We start from the raw sequence: 18,151 nt of genomic DNA on the forward strand, positions 1-18,151 counted from the left end.
GATTGACTTTGCTGTATAGTATAAACAAACAATATTGTAAAGCAACTATACTCCAATAAAAAATATATATATATATTTTTGGTGTTAAAGAACAGTTCAATGTATATATAACTTTCAAATATATATAGCAATCTTCTGTGTTCTTTTAAAACAAGCCATTTAAATATATGTAAAAAAGAACAACGTAATTAATGTTTTAAAATTATCTACCTATTCCTTTTGCTTCTAAAACAGTTACATCTAGAGAGAATGAAAAGGTATTTTCATGTCGAACAAATACTATTATAGATTCACTTTAATAAAATGCCTTAGCATTTGTTCAAGTACAGCTGCTAAAAAGATCTTACTTTCCAAGGAATCTGTGGAGCATTTAATTTTCTACATATAAATGATTGTGCAAAATCGTCTCATTTCACCTTTTTCTTCTTTTTTTGTTTTCCTTCTTATTAACACATCGTTGTACTTTTAAACAACTTTCAGAATTTACAGATGGTACACATCCCCTTGAGCAGTACTGTCTTTATTCCATAAAGGTGTCGTCTTAAGTTCTTTTAAAATTATTTTTCCATTTAATCAACATTCCAAAGAAGTGATTTGGCTAAGTATCAAGCGAGCATAGCGTTCTTATACAGACCGTTGTGATGTGAATTTTGTGTCCAGAGGCTAAAGGAGTGTACGCAAACTCAGAGACACAGTGCAGTCATGTGGTATTTGCTCCTTGTTAGAGTGGAGGTGTGTTTACCTTTGGTGCTGGTTCCTGTGGGCAACTTGGACATGATTCCATGAATGATGAGGTTAATCCAAGAAGAGTTCTGGAGCTGATGGGCAGTGAAGTCACTCAGATTGCCTGTGGCAGGTGAGTGGTCCTAAGCGCTTCCTCATAGATATTAAGACCCAGAAATGGATCATGTCTTTGTAGTGATGGAGAATGTGGTTAGACCCAGCCACCATCCTTTTAAGAAATCTTAACTGCATGCACACCTATGCTGAAAGTTTGGAGAGAGTCTGATCTGAGCAGGGTGTGGCGAGGAAGGGTTTTAGAGAAGCAGAGCCACCTGGGGCCAGTAGGCTTCCTGGGGTAAAGAATAGCACGATGTGTGGGAGACGTGAAGAAAGGAAAGTGAGAGAGCCTCAAAGAATGTCTTGGAAATTTTGCTGGTCCCCCCTCCGCCTCTTCCCACTCATCCCAGATGCAGCAGGCCTTCAGCTCTTTCCAAGAAGTCTTGCCATCATCCCGATGACCTAGATTATCAGGGAAAGATGGTGTTACGAAGAGCCAGCGCTGCAAAAAAACAGGCGCATGTGAACACAAGGGGCAGCCCTAGGATGTGCAGTGCTCACACGTGGAAGTAAAAAGTCAGAGTGTGTATTAACCCGTATCAGAAGGGATGCTGATGCGTTAATTTACATTATTTTTCCCCCAGACAACACACCCTAGCCTTTGTGCCTTCTTCTGGACTCATCTATGCATTTGGTTGTGGAGAAAGAGGTCAGTTAGGAACTGGACACACTTGTAATGTCAAGTGCCCGTCTCCTGTGAAAGGTTGCTGGGCCGCCCATAGCGGCCAGCTTTCAGCCAGAGCTGGTAAGAGTGATTTTTTTATTAGAATTTAATGGTCTTTTAAATGCTAAAAACAATTGTTTATAGAACACGTATTTATTTTTTACCTTGAGGTCTTGTGGAAGGAATGAATGTGAGATGTTTTCTTTGAACGTCAATCAGCAAGTATTTGAGTACTCACTATGCATGAGGCTCTGTAGTTGAGATCCTAGAGAATAAAGCCAAACATGTCCTTTCGGCCCTAAGGACCTTGATGGTGCCGTATACATTTTATTATTGTTGCTGATAATTGAGCGCTTAACCGAGTTCTGTAACCACGCTGAGCCCTGAAAACAACCTTAAGAACCTAGTGGTCATTATCCCCATGTTGGAGATGAGGAAACTGAGTCTTAAGGAGGTTAAGTAACTTGCCCAAGATGATACAGATTCGGGGAACAGGATTTAAAACCAGGTCTGCCTCATTCTGAAGCCTGTGTTCTGTTTTTTTTTTTTTTTTTTTTGCGGTACGCGGGCCTCTCACTGCTGTGGCCTCTCCCGTTGTGGAGCACAGGCTCTGGACGCGCAGGCTCAGCGGCCATGGCTCGCGGGCCCAGCCGCTCCGCAACATGTGGAATCTTCCCGGACCGGGTCACGAACCTGTGTCCCCTGCATCGCCAGGCGGACTCCCAACCACTGCACCACCAGGGAAGCCCTGTGTTCTTTTTTTTAATTTTTAAAAATGTTATGCAGTTTTTAAAGATTACACTCCATTTACAGGTATTACAAAATATTGGCTGTATTCCCGGTGTTGTACAACACATCCTTGTAGCCTATCTTATACCCAGTAGTTTGTACCTCCCCTGCCCCAATCCTATATTGCCCGCCCTAGTTCGAACGAACCACTAGTTCGTACGAACCACTAGTTCGTTCTCTGTATCTGTGTCTTAAAGCCTGTGCTCTTAACGCTTGTACTGTGTTACCTTTCCTTTATGATTGCTATTTTGGTCAAAACATGACATTTCTTTTCATGCCATTTTTTCCTTCTCTTAAAAAATAGTGGAATTTTGTTTCATTTCAAAATAGTTCCATTTCATTAGAAATCAAAATAAGGCAGTCACTCAGTAAGAGTGACTTGAAATAATAAATCCAGAAGCTTAAATGCAGCTGGAGAGTCATTAGAAAGAAGTGTGATTTAATAATTAATTAATTTTGATTTTGAAGGCTATAAAATGACACATTTCTGGCTTGATCAGAATTTTATTTTAGCAGTAACAATCATAAGTTCCCTGCTGGATTATAAGAAACTTATGTACAGGGATGGCGTCTTTTCCTCTTTATAAACCTGGCATATAGCACAGGGCCTGGCACAAACTTCTCACTGAATAAATATTTATGGAAGGAACATACGAGCATCTAAAAATGTAGTGGAACTTAAAATGTAAACTAAACAAGATTTTGTTTAGGTGATGTTACCCAAAGTGAAAGAACGGCTTGGTGTCCTCTTCTGAATCATTTGTAAATTTCTTCTTCTCTAAGGCATGGTACGCATGTTAGGAATGCATATATTTAAGAAATACACCAATGTAAAAAACTCAAACGTTGTATAGGTTAATTTGAAACCACAAAGTTTTTGAAGTTTAATTACCGCATAACTTATGTGATCGTAAGTCTGTGCTTGGATGTTTGCCAAAGTAGGTAAATTTCAATTTGTTATGTAAATGCTGTGGTTTTAGGAACCTTCATGGTAATGTGGGAGCACAGAGGAAGGCATCAAGGAGTATTCCGGTTAGAGGAAGTCTGAGCTGTGTCTTAAAGGATGATTTGGAGTTAGCCAGGTAGAGGATTGTGAGTGGGTGGGCAGTGGTGAGTACCGTGGAATCGCACATTCCAGGGGCACCTTTCCAGTTATGCTCTAGGAGGCGCCATTCATGGAGAATACGGTGTGCACTGGGGGAGGCAGAGGAAGAGGCGTGGAGGTACGAGGTAGTGTGGTGCGCTAGAAATAAAAGCAAGGTGGTGGTAGGGGTGTGTCAGCACGGGCGCAGTATGATGGGAGGCAGAGCTGGGGTAGGATGTGGAGGTCCTCCGGAGGGGCTGCAGACCGCCACCCTCAGGGGCCGAATGATTTCTTAGCAGACGTTATGGTTTATGGTAGTGACTCTTTTAAACTTCAGGGCAGTGGCATGACAGACTTAGAACGAAAAACAGAAACGAGGTCAGGACAAGCTGGCAGTGGGAGGGAGGCAGGGAGGGTTAGAGTGGAAGATACAGTCTTATATGTTTAGTTTTAACTGAAGTAGAAACGGTCCTGGGAAGAGAGCCGGGGGAGGAGGTTTCTTGCTTCTCGGACAGAATTAAATGGGTAGGAAACCGTTCTGAAGCATATTTTGGAATATTAGAAAAGGGGATCAAGGAAAATCGTTAATTGTTGAAAACTATGCTCTTGAAAATTTTTTTGACAGATCGCTTTAAATATCATATTGTTAAGCAGATCTTCTCTGGAGGAGACCAGACTTTTGTACTTTGCTCCAAATATGAGGTAAACTTTTCTTTTGACTATTACTTTGGGGGTGGAATAATGGTGAACCAGTATTTATTTTAATAGATAATTACATGAGAGCAACGTTACTCTTTGTTTCTATCCATTTTATTATATTAAAATAAGCCAACTAAACCTTGAGGTCATCTCCATTTTGCTTCCTTGAGGTGCCAATAATTTTCTTGATATTTTAATCACAGAGTTCTAATTTATAATTGAACATTATTTATTTATATCTGGATTTGTCCCAAAAGAGATTTAAGGAGACCTTAGAGAGTTCATACTTACTTTGGGATTATTTGACTTTCCATTCTTTGCTTCCCGGTTAAGTAGCCACAAATGCTGGGTGTTTGAGAGCTCTCTGGGTTGGTTCGATGTGATTGAGTCTACACGAAGTATAAGAGATGCCACGGTATTCAGCTCTCCTTTGTTATTTATCATCTGCTCGTAGCACCACGCTAAAATTTCCCTCAGGTTGTCTCCTGCATCACTGTGGTGGGTAAGTCAGGAAGAATGACATTCTTTCAGGACTGAAGGTTGTGGAGAACATGGGCCAGGTATCTGTGACAGGGCTTTAATTCACCCCCCTCTCTGGACGAGAAATGTCAGTCTGAAATCAGCACAGATTTGTTTCCTGCTTTCCACCCCCTGCCCTGCTCTCAGGCTTCCTCTCCTCTCTCCCTCCCTACCCCTCTCCTTCCCTGTCCACCTTGCTTTTATCCAACAAGCACTTAGGGAGGACCAGCGGTCTGTAGTGCATGGATCCTTATCTTTCGCTGGAGGAGCAGGGAAGGGCCCTTGGTGATGACAAAGGAATCAGAATAGGTTGGAAAGAAAATGAGGGTCTGTGGACACAAGGGGCCTTGTCGCTGCTGGAAACTCTCTGCCTCTTTCTGATACTTCGCCAACTCTTAATACGCGATGTTCTTGCCTTCTAGTCAGTATCATTCTATGACTTTGGTATTAAAGGTTGTGGTGGAGTCTGAGGCTGCAGGTTGGACAGCTGAAACTGACAGTTAGCTCTTTTCCAGGTCAGGATCCTGGAGAAAGTTCTGTTGAGTGCAGCCATCTGGGGTGATTTGGAACTGTTGCTTTAGACCTATCTTAGGACCAGCTTCAGTGCTTCACAGAGAAACCTTGAGGAAAGCTGAGACTATTCTTTGTTCCTTTAAGATGCTAATAGAGCGAAATATGAAAAGCCCTGAATCTCTGCAGGATAACTTTGTGTCCACAAGTAGTAGAGTTTGAAGTATTCATTTCCCTATGAAACTGGCTTGATTAACCAACTTCAATTTTCCTGTGAAATTCAACATAAAACTTTGTTTCATTTCTTTTGTAAATATGGTATCTGATATTTGTACTTGGCTTTTAAATTTACTGTAAGTAACACTGTTGGGACTGGAGAACAAAACGTTGATGAGAAGGAAGTGGAAGTAGCATATTGTTGGAGAAATTTTCCAGGTTAAATTTTAAGCAGCTGCAAGAGTTGTATGCATTAAAAATGTAAGATAACAAAGAAAAAAGAAACTAAAAATAGAATATGACTTAGAAAAGTATTGTTTGCTTGATTTTGAAGTATAATTAACCTACGACACTATTTTAGTTCCTGGTACACAGCCTAGTGATTTGATATTTCTATAATTTCAAAATGGTCGCCACAAGAAGTCTAGTTACCATCTGTCACCATACAAAGATATTACATAATTATTGACTAAGACCTAGGAGTCTTAAAAAGATGCTGATGTCTCTAGAGATTCTGATTTAACTGGTCTAGAGTGTGACTTGGCTGTCGGGATTTTTGAAAGCTCTGGTGATCCAAAGTGCAGCCACGGTTGGGAAACACCGACCTAGACCAATTTTTGCTTTTGGGGCTGTATGTAATTCGAAGGTATGGAAAATCGAGGCTTTTTCTTGAGTCTTTGTGTGATTCTGAGGTTGCATTGCATCCAAGGCATCTGTGGTTTATTGGACTTGCAATGAAGACTGACAGAATAGTTCCATGTTTATATTTTATTGTAAGTATGTGCTAGTGTCTGTGTTCAGCTACCCCTTTGAATGGGGGAAGTAATTAAAATTTACATAATGACAGCGGGTTGCAAGACCATGGTGGAGAGGCAGTCTTGTTTGTGTGTTCTCAAGTGTCTGCTCTGTCTTATAGGTTTCCTCTGTGTAATCCAAGATGGCTTTTGTTCTCTCAATAGATGTCTGTGGTCACTTTCGTAAAATAATTATCAAGAACAGATGATCATAAACTATGACGAGCATCTCTGATTTGTTACATGCCCTTCTCCTTTCCCCTTATAATGATATCTAAACTCATAACTCTGAGAAGATAACCAAGAAAATTTACTCAGAAACTTGTGTTTTTATGTGCAGGTGCAAAGGAGAAAAAGTGATCATCTGGTTCATGCTTTCATATTACTTTTTTCCTCCTTTTTAGTGACAAGTGCAGGAGGCATAAAGAACTCTCAACTTCTTCTTAGTTCTAGATCAAGAACAGGATGGGGGGAAACTAAGGTGAAAAAGAGCCATTTTAGGAAATAGAAGTGCTTATATTATTATTATTTTTTAATCTCACTGAAGAAAGGACGTGCAGTACAGTGCTGGGCAGCATTTGGGATTTTCAAGGCCATGATTGACATGTCCTTTTTGTTACCTTTCTTATAAATTTATAGCTCTATACTCTGAGCAAGGCATTAAGAGGCATTAAGTTTTCAAGAATGGTTTGCGATACAGATTGTCACTGACTCTGACTTTTTATAATACATTTTGTTGGAGTTTGGTCAACAGCTGTGGCAAATGATTAGTAACGTGTAAGCCTTGATGTTACGGTGAGTCACAGCAGAGCGGGAAAGAAGCCTGAAGAAGTCACATTGGTTTGGTTTCTCTGGGGAGTGTGCTCAAGGGCCATCCCAACTTCAGAGAGGTCTCTGTTACACTGAGCCGCAGTTCAGCGTCTCCTTCGGCCCAGTCCTGCCTCCTCCATCCCTAAGGAAATGTGGTTCTAAAGCCAGCCCCGCCCCTGAACAGAAATCTCAGGCTCAGGGTCTGTTTCCCAGAGGAATCTTACAGGTTTAAATCCTGCCGGAGGCAAGGGGACTGGGTCCTCGTACCATGCCCCCACCTGCTGCTGGGTGGGAAAGGACCGCAGCTCTAGCCCAGGGCAGCACAGCGGGGAGCCCTCAGGAGTGCACACTCTCGGCAGCTGGGGGAGTGAGCGCCTCCATTCTGAAGGGTGGGAGGATCTGGCAGTGCACCCCAGCTCCTGTATGTAAGTGCAACACAAAGCGGGGAATATGCGGGGAGAGGGAGATGAGGAAAGATCCATGCTGTTACATGGTTTCTCCTTTTTATTGTTATATTTCATCCTTCAGAATTCTTCTCCTGCCGTCGACTTCAGGATGATGAACCAAGCACATTACACCAGTTTAATCAATGATGAAACCATAGCAGTTTGGAGACAGAAACTCTCAGAACACAACAATGCAAATACAATCAAGTATGTGGTTGCATGTTTTCATGTTGTTTCAGAGTGTGTGGGAACTTCCTAGCTTAGTGCTTTTTTCCCTACTTCCAGATTGAGGTTGTGAATATAAATGGAGTTTTACATTTCAGGGAAGCATTTTTTTGGGCACGTGTTTATTCAGAATTCGGTACCCTTAGACCCGGATAACGTCATAGGTTGTTCCCCCGTTTTCTCACAGAACGTGTTCCTCAGCCTCCCTTGTTTGGATCTCAGTCCTGACCGATGGAGGCCTGAGCTGGCCTTTCTGCTAAGAAAACTCAGTGTTATTGTTTAACTCCAAGACTTTCTTCATATGCATATTCCAAAGCGCATCCCAAATCTAAGCTTATTTTACCTAATCTGAGTAATTTAGCATTTTCACATTCAGGATGATCAGTTGAGATAGTAATTCGGTGTCCAGTAGAGAAAAAAGTACAGTTAAAGGACTGAGGCCTTTCAGCAAGATTATTTCATTCTTAAAAGAGAATTTATGTATTTATTTTTTTTACATTTTTACACATTTTATTGGCTTTCCTCAGCATTTCCATTTTTCTGCAGAGTCTAATTCTTGGGAATGAATGAATCGGGCTGAATATTAGGTGGTGACGGTTCCCAGAAATGTGTATAAAGCATCTTGCTTTATGATAGAGACCGTAGTGGAGCAAATGCCCAGGGCCCTAAACTTTGGGCACACCAGGTGGCAGCTTTTTTTTTTTGCTGTACGCGGGCCTCTCACTGTTGTGGCCCCTCCCGCTGCGGAGCACAGGCTCCGGACGCGCAGGCTCAGCGGCCATGGCTCACGGGCCCAGCCGCTCCGCGGCATGTGGGATCCTCCCGGACCGGGGCACGAACCCGTGTCCCCTGCATCGGCAGGTGGACTCTCAACCACTGCGCCACCAGGGAAGCCCCAGGTGGCAGCTTTTTGAGTGGAGGATTATTGGGAATGCTCTAGAGCACCTCCATGGCCGTCCTCCGAATCCCTCTAACTTTGGGTGGTTCTGCTGGGTCGCTCAGGCTGGAAGGTGGCAGGGAAGGGGCTGGGGGACGAGACTCACTGTGGGAGGAGTGGGGGGACTGAGACCTCCTTGGCTGGGACCTTGACACTTCACTAATTCTTAGTTTTCTTTTTTTTTTTTTTAAGATGTTGGGGGTAAGAGTTTTAATTAATTAATTTATTTATTTTTGCTGTGTTGGGTCTTCGTTTCTGTGAGAGGGCTTTCTCTAGTTGAGGCGAGCGGGGGCCACTCTTCATCACGGTGTGCGGGCCTCTCACTGTTGCGGCCTCTCTTGTCGCGGAGCACAGGCTCCGGACGCGCAGGCTCAGCGGCCATGGCTCACTGGCCCAGTTGCTCCGCGGCATATGGGATCCTCCCAGACCAGGGCTCGAACCCGTGTCCCCTGCACTGGCAGGCAGATTCTCAACCGCTGTGCCACCAGGGAAGCCCTAATTCTTAGTTTTCTTATTTACAAAAGGACAGGATGCAAGAAATGGTCTCTAAAGATCTTTCCTGACCCGGATTCTCTGATTAATAGAAGTTGCTGTGATCCCCTCCTCAACCGTATATTTGTTTTATTCCTTCCCTTTTCCTTATATTAAATAAGAGAGTCTGGGGTTCCTGACTGCAGTTTCACCGTGGGTCCTCAGAAACTAGCGGTTTCCTCAGACACTATGTAATCTAAGTAATAGGAATAAACACTTATTTCACTTATTTTTAGTTTCTTTCTCAGATAGGTAACAAAGTAGAAGGAAGTACTTGTTTGGTTATTAATTCACAAAGATACTTTCTGTGTTTGGTAAATAACAGCTCAGCTTCTCTTTTTTTGGTTTTATTTTGTGTTCACTTTTGGAGGTGAGGTGGGGAGTGTCTTAGATGATTGGTGGGAAAAGAACGTTCAAGATCATTATTATTAGGCCCAAGAGTTTTCTTTTGGTAGCTTTGATACCGTCTTTTTATTTTACTTTAACGTGACTTAAGGAAAACTTAAGCTCTTGTCCATTTTGAGACGTGACACAATGTTTCTCTAAAGCAATGTACATTTTCCAAGGCTTCACCTGGGTAAGAAAAAGCGGCTACTAATGAAACCCTGAATAGAGGACTAAGCCTGTTGTTTAATGCTTAAACAACCATTTATTTGTAATTATTAAAGGCTTCCCTCCCTTTTTCTTCCTGAGCAGCGGTGTCATTCAGATATTATCTTCTGCAGCCTGCTGGAATGGAAGTTTTCTTGAGAAAAAGTAAGTGATTTAGAGTCTTTAAAAAAAAAAAAAAAAACCCACATGTGATGCAAATACTCAGCAAAGGCCGTGAAAGTCTTCTGTTCTCTTTGATGGTGGTTGGCCTTAATTCAGTGGATAAGCCAATGATTTGCACAGAAATTGGAACGCCCAATGATGATGAGTGAGAGGACCTCAGGAAGAGCTATGCTGATTCATGCCTGGTTGGCAGAGAAGCAGGTTACCAAAGAGAGACACGGCATCTCAGAAAGGGTTGGTGTAGTCAAAAGTAAGATTTTTCAGGGTATTCCAAAATGTTAGTCGTATTTATTCTTAAATTCTTAATTCTTTAAATAATCTCCTTGGGGCTTCCCTGGTGGCGCAGTGGTTGAGAGTCCGCCTGCCGATGCAGGGGACACGGGTTCGTGCCCCGGTCCAGGAAGATCCCACATGCCGCGGAGCGGCTGGGCCCGTGAGCCATGGCCGCTGAGCCTGCGCGTCCGGAGCCTGTGCTCTGCAACGGGAGAGGCCACAGCAGTGAGAGGCCCGCGTACTGCAAAAAAAAAAAAAAAAAAAAAAAAATCTCCTTGGTTTCTTTGGTTTGCTTTCCCATAGTTTTTTCTTTTCTCAGAAAGAGTGAATTTAGGGAAAAAGTTCCAAAGATGCTTCAGGGACTCCTTGGGCTCAGGGCCAGCCCAACCCACCAGGAAATTACATTTGGCCTGAACTCCCAGGTTGTAAATAATGTTTCTTTGCTAGGCCTTATCCCTTCTGCAAATATCCCCCTCAGGGACTTGCTGCAGCAGAAGGGTCTTGTCATAGGTTTTGATCGTTGGTGATCCCAAGTCCTGACCATCTTTCTATCCTTTTCCTGCCAGTGACAATGCTAATGAAATCCCACGAAGACGTAGACTTCAGTTCTGTGTGTGAATCTCATGTCCCACTCCATCCCTGCCCCAAATTCTGTCCCTAACTGGGTTGCAAGTGATTGCTTCAAAAACTCTGTTCAGTTACAGTTAAAGATTGCAAAGTCATTTACTTGTATCATTAGGACAACTGAAATGAGCTCATCCAGTTCATTTCAGAGTCAAGACTTAGGCTTTCCCTCCAGGGAAAAATATTCTGTATTGTGCTAATGTTGGTCTTTTAGAATAGTGGTTCTCAACCAGGCTGATTTGCTTCCCAGGGGACATTCAGCAATCTCTACTGACATTTTTTGGTTGTTAACAGTGGTGGAGAATATACTACTGGCATCTAGTGGGCAAAGGCCAGAGATGCTGCCAAGTATCTCACAATTCCACCCACCCAGAAAAGAATTATCTGACCCCAAAAATCGATAGTCCCAAGGTTGAGAAATCTTATTCTAGAAGGACAGCTTTTATGAAAGTTGGGGATGGCTCTTGGCCGGATTTCTTAGGCTATCCATCCTTAGTATCACAGATTCTGTAGATTTGTGGGTAAAACCTTTATTTTTTATTTTTTCATTATTATTTTTTCGCAGTATGCGGGCCTCTCACCGTTGTGGCCTCTCCCCTTGCGGAGCACAGGCTCTGGATGCTCAGCAGCCATGGCTCACGGGCCCAGCCGCCCCGCGGCATGCAGGATCTTCCCGGACCGGGACACGAACCCGTGTCCCCTGCATCAGCAGGCGGACTCTCAACCACTGCACCACCAGGGAAGCCCATAAATCTTTTTTTTTTAAATGGACTTTGGTGCTATTTCTGGAGTTCTCCTCCTGCTTTATGTAAACTACATCGTAGTAAACCAGTGAAGGTGAAGATCCAGTTTAACAAAGCATAAATACATGTAGATAAAATATTTTGTTTTTTCTTAACAGCATAGCAGAAGATACTTCTAAGCATATGGAAGGTTACATATGGGACATTGGAATTAATTTCTATGTTTTGGGCAAATTTATTTTTAGAACGGCAGTAACAAAAGATCCAACAAACAATGCCTAAGTAGCTCTTCTTGTTTGACCACTTAGATTCCAATACATATAATTATGTTTTTTTTCAAATGTTAGAAACTCAACTTATTTTTTATAGATTAAAACAATGATGTCAGATGGTATTAAAACTATCTGAATGTGTCTGTTACGCATAAACAGAAGGCTGTTTTGCAAATAGATAGTTCTTTTGTAGTTAGCAGATGTGGTGTGTTCAAGAGTGGGAATTTAAAAGAGACATTCTCCAAATCTAAGGTTAGAAAAATTTAAGGTTAGAAAAATGATTAGTTCCTAGGAAGTTAAAAACAGTAGCAGTGAAATTAGTCCTTGAGTGAATGTAATTGTATCCCTTGTGTTAACTGAGTGAGGCATTAACTTTGCATTTATTGTGGATCTGAGTTTTTAAAAAATACTTGCTTTAAACTTGGCATTTGTTGATGAGTGGGCCAGTTTGCACAAGGGATGTTTTTTGCACGTAGGCATAGCATCTATGTCTAGTTCAATGTACCACAATGACAGAAAGAGTCAAAAATACAAAAGTAAATCAGGAAAAGAACACTGTGCATATAAATTTTAAGACAACCTCAAATTGAAATGATGATCCTTGTACTTTGACTTGAAGGAAAAAAGACTTGAAAAAAAATTTTTTTTAATTAATTTATTTTTGTCTGCGTTGGGTCTTCGTTGCTGCACACGGGCTTTCTCTAGTTGTGGAGAGCAGGGGCTACTCCTCACTGTGGTGTGCGGGCTTCTCACTGTGGTGGCTTCTCTTGTTGCGGAGCATGGGCTCTAGGTGCACAGGCTTCAGTAGTTGTGGCTCACGGGCTCAGTAGTTGTGGCTCGTGGACTTCAGAGCGCAGGCTCAGTAGTTGTGGCACACGGGCTTAGTTGCTCCGCGGCATGTGGGATCCTCCTGGACCAGGGCTCGAACCCATGTCCCCTGCATTGTCAGGCAGACTCTCAACCACTGTACCACCAGGGAAGCCCCTATTACATATTTTTTTAAAATTAATTTTTATTGGAGTATAGTTGCTTTACGGTGTTGTGTTAGTTTCTACTGTACAGCAAGATGAATCAGCTTTATATATACATATATCCCCTCCGTTTTGGATTTCCTTCCCATTTAGGTCACCACAGTGCATTAAGTAGAGTTCCCTGTGCTATACATATTTTTTGTTTTTGTTTGTTTAGAATTGACGAGCATTTTAAAACAAGTCCCAAAATCCCTGGGATTGACCTGAACTCAACTAGAGTGTTATTTGAGAAGTTAATGAACTCTCAGCACTCCATGATTCTAGAACAGGTATGGTTTTTTACTTTTACAAAGTGCATGCTTAAAAATGCATTTTTGCATTGAGGTAAGTTGACTTTCAAGAGAAAAAGAAAAAGTAGGATGAAAAGGCAGAAATCTTGTATAAATCATAACTCTGTAAAATATTCACTTTGGGAATTTGACCTGCCTTGAACTTTCTCTCTGGCTTAAGTTTTTCTAAGGAAATGCTCCCCCAGAGTGTAAGGTCTGCATGGGCACAGATCTGTGGCTTTTCTTTTCACTGATGTATCCTGAGTGCCCAGACAAGTGCCTGGCTCATAGAGGGTCTTGAGTACATACTGAATGAATGAGAGTTGAGAGTCTCTCAAATAGTTTATGAATTTAGAGATCAGGTAACTAGATCTCAGATGTGTTTGAATTTCTCAATACTCTTTTCTCTCATGCAGATCTTAAATAGCTTTGAAAGTTGCCTGATTCCTCAGTTGTCAAGTTCACCACCAGATGTTGAAGCAATGAGAATCTACTTAATACTACCGGAGTTTCCCCTGCTCCAGGATTCTAAGTATTACATAACGTTGACTATTCCCCTGGCTATGGCCATTCTGCGGCTGGATACAAACCCCAGCAAAGTCTTAGGTGATTTGCTACACTGAATACCAGAGGTTTTGTGCTTTTTATTTTATTCATGTGACCGTTTGCTCCTGGTGGATTGACATTGAAGAATCTATTTGTTGCCATTTAATATCCTTAACACTTAAAACTTTTCTTTCTTTGCTGTTAATTTCTAATTTGCAATTTGAACAAATTGAACCATTATTTAGGTTATTTGAAATGATTTACACCAAACTAATCTTGATTTTTACATATTCACAAAGTTAGATTATTAGACTTTATTTTTTTCTCCTCCTACACTTGCTAGTGGTTAATAGTGCCTCAGAATTAGTGTCCATCTGTTGTTTTTTCTCTTATACCTAATTTAGGGGGTGGGAGTGAAATGAACAGTTGTGGTGTGATACACAGGTCTCCAGAAAAGGAGAGGAAGAAAATGACCCAGTGGAGACTTACCAAATGTTTGTTTTGTTTTTCTTTTTTAGGACAGTTGAGTCCACACTGATTTTTGCAGGCTACGGACACTTTGCTGAGATAAGAACCTTCCGTTCCTCAGTGAATTGGAGAGTGTCTCTCATGGGAGTAGAGCCTGAGATGTCTTTATTAATCAAATGCAGAACGTCTGGCACCTGGCTTTTTCCTTTTATTTTATATTTTCCTGGTACCTTTTTTTTAGGTATATTCACTGCAGCTCAGTAACTTCTGAGTTCCATATGGAGTAGGATGTTACTCGAGTGTGGTCTCCCCATGAGCAAAGAGACCTGTGTGGCTCAGGATGGAATACTGGCTTTTCCATATTGCTTCCACCTTTTGTAGAAGGTGGAACCATTCTACAGATAATCATGAAAGCACCAGTAAGATGTTAGTCCTTAATTTTTTTAAGCTCAAAAGCCCTTTGGGGCATACTGTCTCAGGTGTTCTGATAGACTGTGAGGTAGAGATAGCGATCTTTGAAGGAATATTACCTGACTTTTAAAAGTTTGGGGTTTTCTTTTTTACAGGACTTAGGTGGTGGCTGAGAAGAGGGCTAAAAGGACGAGGATATGTGAATGCTCCTGCCCGAAATATGTGCCTGAGCATCTTGTCCACATGTGCCCTTGGAGCTGACCTTTTAGATTAGCGTTCCGGATGAATCCTTGAGGAAAAAAATCAAATAGAGCTTTATAACAAAGCTCCAGGATTCCCGTACAGCTGCCACTCTCTCCAGAAGTGCTTTAATGGATTCTTTTTAAAGTTAGTTTTGGGAAACTGTATTTTCGACTAATGCTTACCTTCTAGCTGGAGCAGTTTTTAGCCAGCAGGCAGAAGACATCAATACTTGATGAAGATCCTATGTTGAAATATGTCTTTCCTTTCTTTCTAAAGATAACTGGTGGTCTCAGGTATGCCCGAAATATTTCACGAAGCTGGTAAACCTCTATAAAGGTGCCGTCGTTTATCTACTGAGAGGAAGAAAGACATTCTTAATTCCTGTACTGTTTAACAATTATATTACAGCAGCGCTCAAGCTCTTGGAGAAGTTATACAAGGTGAGCATAGAGAAGAACCAGAGGGGAGAGGGATGCAGAGATAGTAGGATCAAATGATCTACCGAGATGTTCTGTGGGAAGCCGCTTACCAGTCGCCTGGGTCTTAGTTGCCCTTGTTTTGTTCTTCATCAGGTAAATCTTAAAGTGAAGCATGTGGAATATGATACATTTTATATTCCTGAGGTTTCCAGTCTTGTGGACATTCAGGAAGACTACCTCATGTGGTTCTTACATCAAGCAGGCATGGTAAGAATTCATGTAAAGCACATCTCAAAGCTTTCGTCTTTTCTCAGAGTACACGTAAGGGTAAGAAAAGCACATCTGAACTCTAAAATTTGTCCTGGACTTGGATGTTAGTGCTATACCTGTGTTTGATCAGCTGGCTTTTGCATTTTTGAAACACTGAAGGGCTTTGAGTAATCGTAAGCAGTCACAAATGGGTAGTCGCCCAGAACGGTCTAAATTTTAATTAGTTGCCAACATTAAAAAAAATCAAGGTATCTAAAGTAGTCAAACTCATAGAAAGTAGAATGGTGGTTGCCAGGGTCCGGGGAAGGAGAAAATGGAGAGTTGTTGTTTCATGGGTATCGACTTTGTTTTACTTATTTATTTTTTTAATTGAAGTATAGTTGATTTACGATACTGTGTTAGCTTCAGGTGTACAGCTCAGGGATTCATATATCTGTCTATATCTCTATATGTTCCTTTTCAGATTGTTTTCCCTTATAGGGTATGACAGAATATTGAGTAGAGTTCCCTGTGCTATACAGTAGGTCCTTGTTGTTTATCTGTTTTGTATACAGTGGTGTGTATATGTTAATCCCCAACTCCTAACTTATCCCTCCCCCCCATCTTTCCCCTTTGGTAACCATGAGTTTGTTTGCTATGTCTGGGAGTCTATTTCTGTTTTATAAATAAGTTCATTTGTATCATTGTTTTAGATTCCACATATAAGCGATATCGTATGATCTTTGTCTTTCTCTATCTGGCTTACTTCACTTAGTATGAGAATCTCTAGGACTTTGTTCTGCATGATGAAAAAGTTCTGGAGATGGATGGCACAATTATGCGAATGTAGTTAACACTAATGAACTGTACACTTGAAGATGTTAAAGATGGTGAACTTTATATGTCTTTTACCACCATTTTAAAGAGTCAAGGCACATAAAATGTATTTCTGGCTTTTCTTGAAACTCGGAAGCTCTGGCAACATGACCTGTCTTTCCAGATGGTTTCAGTTGGCTGGAGTTCAGTGGGGGCTCTTTGGATGAGGCTGAGACGTGCCAGAGTCCCCACTGCAGCTTGACTTTGACACTGAGGAAACGATCATTTACTCATTGTCTTCATCTAACAGCTAGCCTGCTTTAGTCATCGTATGTCAGCTGCCTGAACCCTACAGGCTACCTCTGACTTGGGATTACGTGTGTGAAAATGTCACGTATCCCTGACCTGGTTCTCACTATACGTTAGAACTGCGGGTTCCTGCCTGCCACCACTTCTCAGTTTGATTGTAGACTGGCTTGGGATATATGCAAGGCTTTTTAGGATCCCCCATCTGTGGATTATGTATGAGTTTGAGTGATGTCAGAAGACAGAGTGATTATTTGGTTATGATATTTAGTGAAGCCATGCATAGCAGACACATTTGAGGTGAGTCCTTGCCAGTTTAGCAGATTCATCACTGACATTTAGGCCGTATTTCCCTGTACGCTGTAGGGCTTTTGGAGGTCAGTAGCGGTTTCCAAAAGCAAGGCATTTAAATTGGTTCATTTAACTAAGGAAGAGTTGTTTCTTTGTTAAATAAGATGATCAATGCCAGACACAACATTGTGTTTTTAGTAAGACTTCTGATTACTTTAAAAAACCAAAATCCTTTTCAAAAAAGTGGATGAGTCTTCAAAACGGGGTTTACATGGAAATTTCACACGGAGGCTAGCAGTGAACTGTGTTTTCACCTGCTGATTTAGAAATTGTAAAAAGATAAGCCTCTCTGTTTTATCAGTTTGTGAATACCCTTTGAATCATAAAATGTTAAGACCTGAAGTAAGCCTTATGAATTATTTAGCCAACTGCTTTGTTTCTAGGTGAGAAATTGGAGGCCCAGAGAAGCTAAACAATTTTTCCACCAATTCAATTAGCTTAAAAGCCAATTTTTCTGACTTCTAATCTACGCTTTCTTGCTGCTGAGTAAAATAATTCTAATGAGCCCTAATTCTTTTTGACCCTGAAAAAGAAGTTGCTGGTGTTAAAATATAGGTTACCATGACTGTGGTCTCTGAATGGAGATACTGAAGTGAGCAACTTTTATAGTTCCTTTCTCTTAACATTTGATAAGCAAATATAAGTCTTAAATACCAGCTGCTCATCTCCTCTTCAAAAATTAGTTATTATAGAAAGATAGAAAATTAGGTGAAATTACTGTGTGACCTTTTGTGATTTCTGTGGCATTTTTTCTGTTATACAATGCTATTAGAAATTAAAGTTTATATTTCTTCATATCTTGGATTTTAACATAAAATGCTAAAGCTATTTCATATATTGATTCTTGTTTTTTTGACTACATTTTTTTCAAGGTATAATTGACATGTAACATATTAGTTTCAGGTGTATAACATAATGACTCGATACTTACATACACTGTGAAATGATCATCACAGTGCGTCTAGTCACTGTCTGTCACCACACAGTTAACAAATTTTGTTTTGCTTGTGATGAGAACTTTTAAGATTTACCGTCTTAGCAGCTTTAGCAACTAAAATATGCAATGCAGTTTTACTGTCTGTAGTCACTACGCTGTGCGTTATATCACTGTGACTTATTTATTTTATAATGGAAGATTGTACCTTTGACCCTCCTCACGCATTTTACTCACCCGCTATCCCCTCTCCCCTCTGGCAGCCACTAAACTGTCTCTTTATCTATGAGCTTGTTGTTGTTTTGCTTTGCTTTGCTTTGTTTGTTTAGATTCCAAGTGTAAGTGAAATAATACAGCA

General features: G+C 41.1%; 1 protein-coding gene across 8 annotated transcripts in view; it reads left to right on the forward strand.

The window, feature by feature from the left end:
- The window catches only part of HERC3 (HECT and RLD domain containing E3 ubiquitin protein ligase 3), a 137,751-nt gene that overhangs the window by 51,457 nt on the left and 68,143 nt on the right, over nucleotides 1–18,151 (forward strand). For all 8 annotated transcript variants that reach the window (XR_014296638.1, XR_014296639.1, XR_014296640.1 and 5 more), the window contains 9 exons: nucleotides 726–856; nucleotides 1,425–1,585; nucleotides 4,003–4,079; nucleotides 7,454–7,578; nucleotides 9,761–9,820; nucleotides 12,939–13,050; nucleotides 13,467–13,656; nucleotides 14,995–15,158; nucleotides 15,291–15,404. Coding sequence is in view for 5 of the 8 variants with exons in the window: in XM_082653077.1 (XP_082509203.1) it covers nucleotides 726–856; nucleotides 1,425–1,585; nucleotides 4,003–4,079; nucleotides 7,454–7,578; nucleotides 9,761–9,820; nucleotides 12,939–13,050; nucleotides 13,467–13,656; nucleotides 14,995–15,158; nucleotides 15,291–15,404 (1,134 nt within the window). In the remaining 3 variants the exon portion in view is untranslated. The remainder of the gene's footprint in view (nucleotides 1–725; nucleotides 857–1,424; nucleotides 1,586–4,002; nucleotides 4,080–7,453; nucleotides 7,579–9,760; nucleotides 9,821–12,938; nucleotides 13,051–13,466; nucleotides 13,657–14,994; nucleotides 15,159–15,290; nucleotides 15,405–18,151) is intronic.

This window comes from Grampus griseus (genome assembly GCF_964374135.1).
Source record: "Grampus griseus genome assembly, chromosome: 4".
NCBI classification, from domain to species: Eukaryota; Metazoa; Chordata; class Mammalia; order Artiodactyla; family Delphinidae; genus Grampus; species Grampus griseus.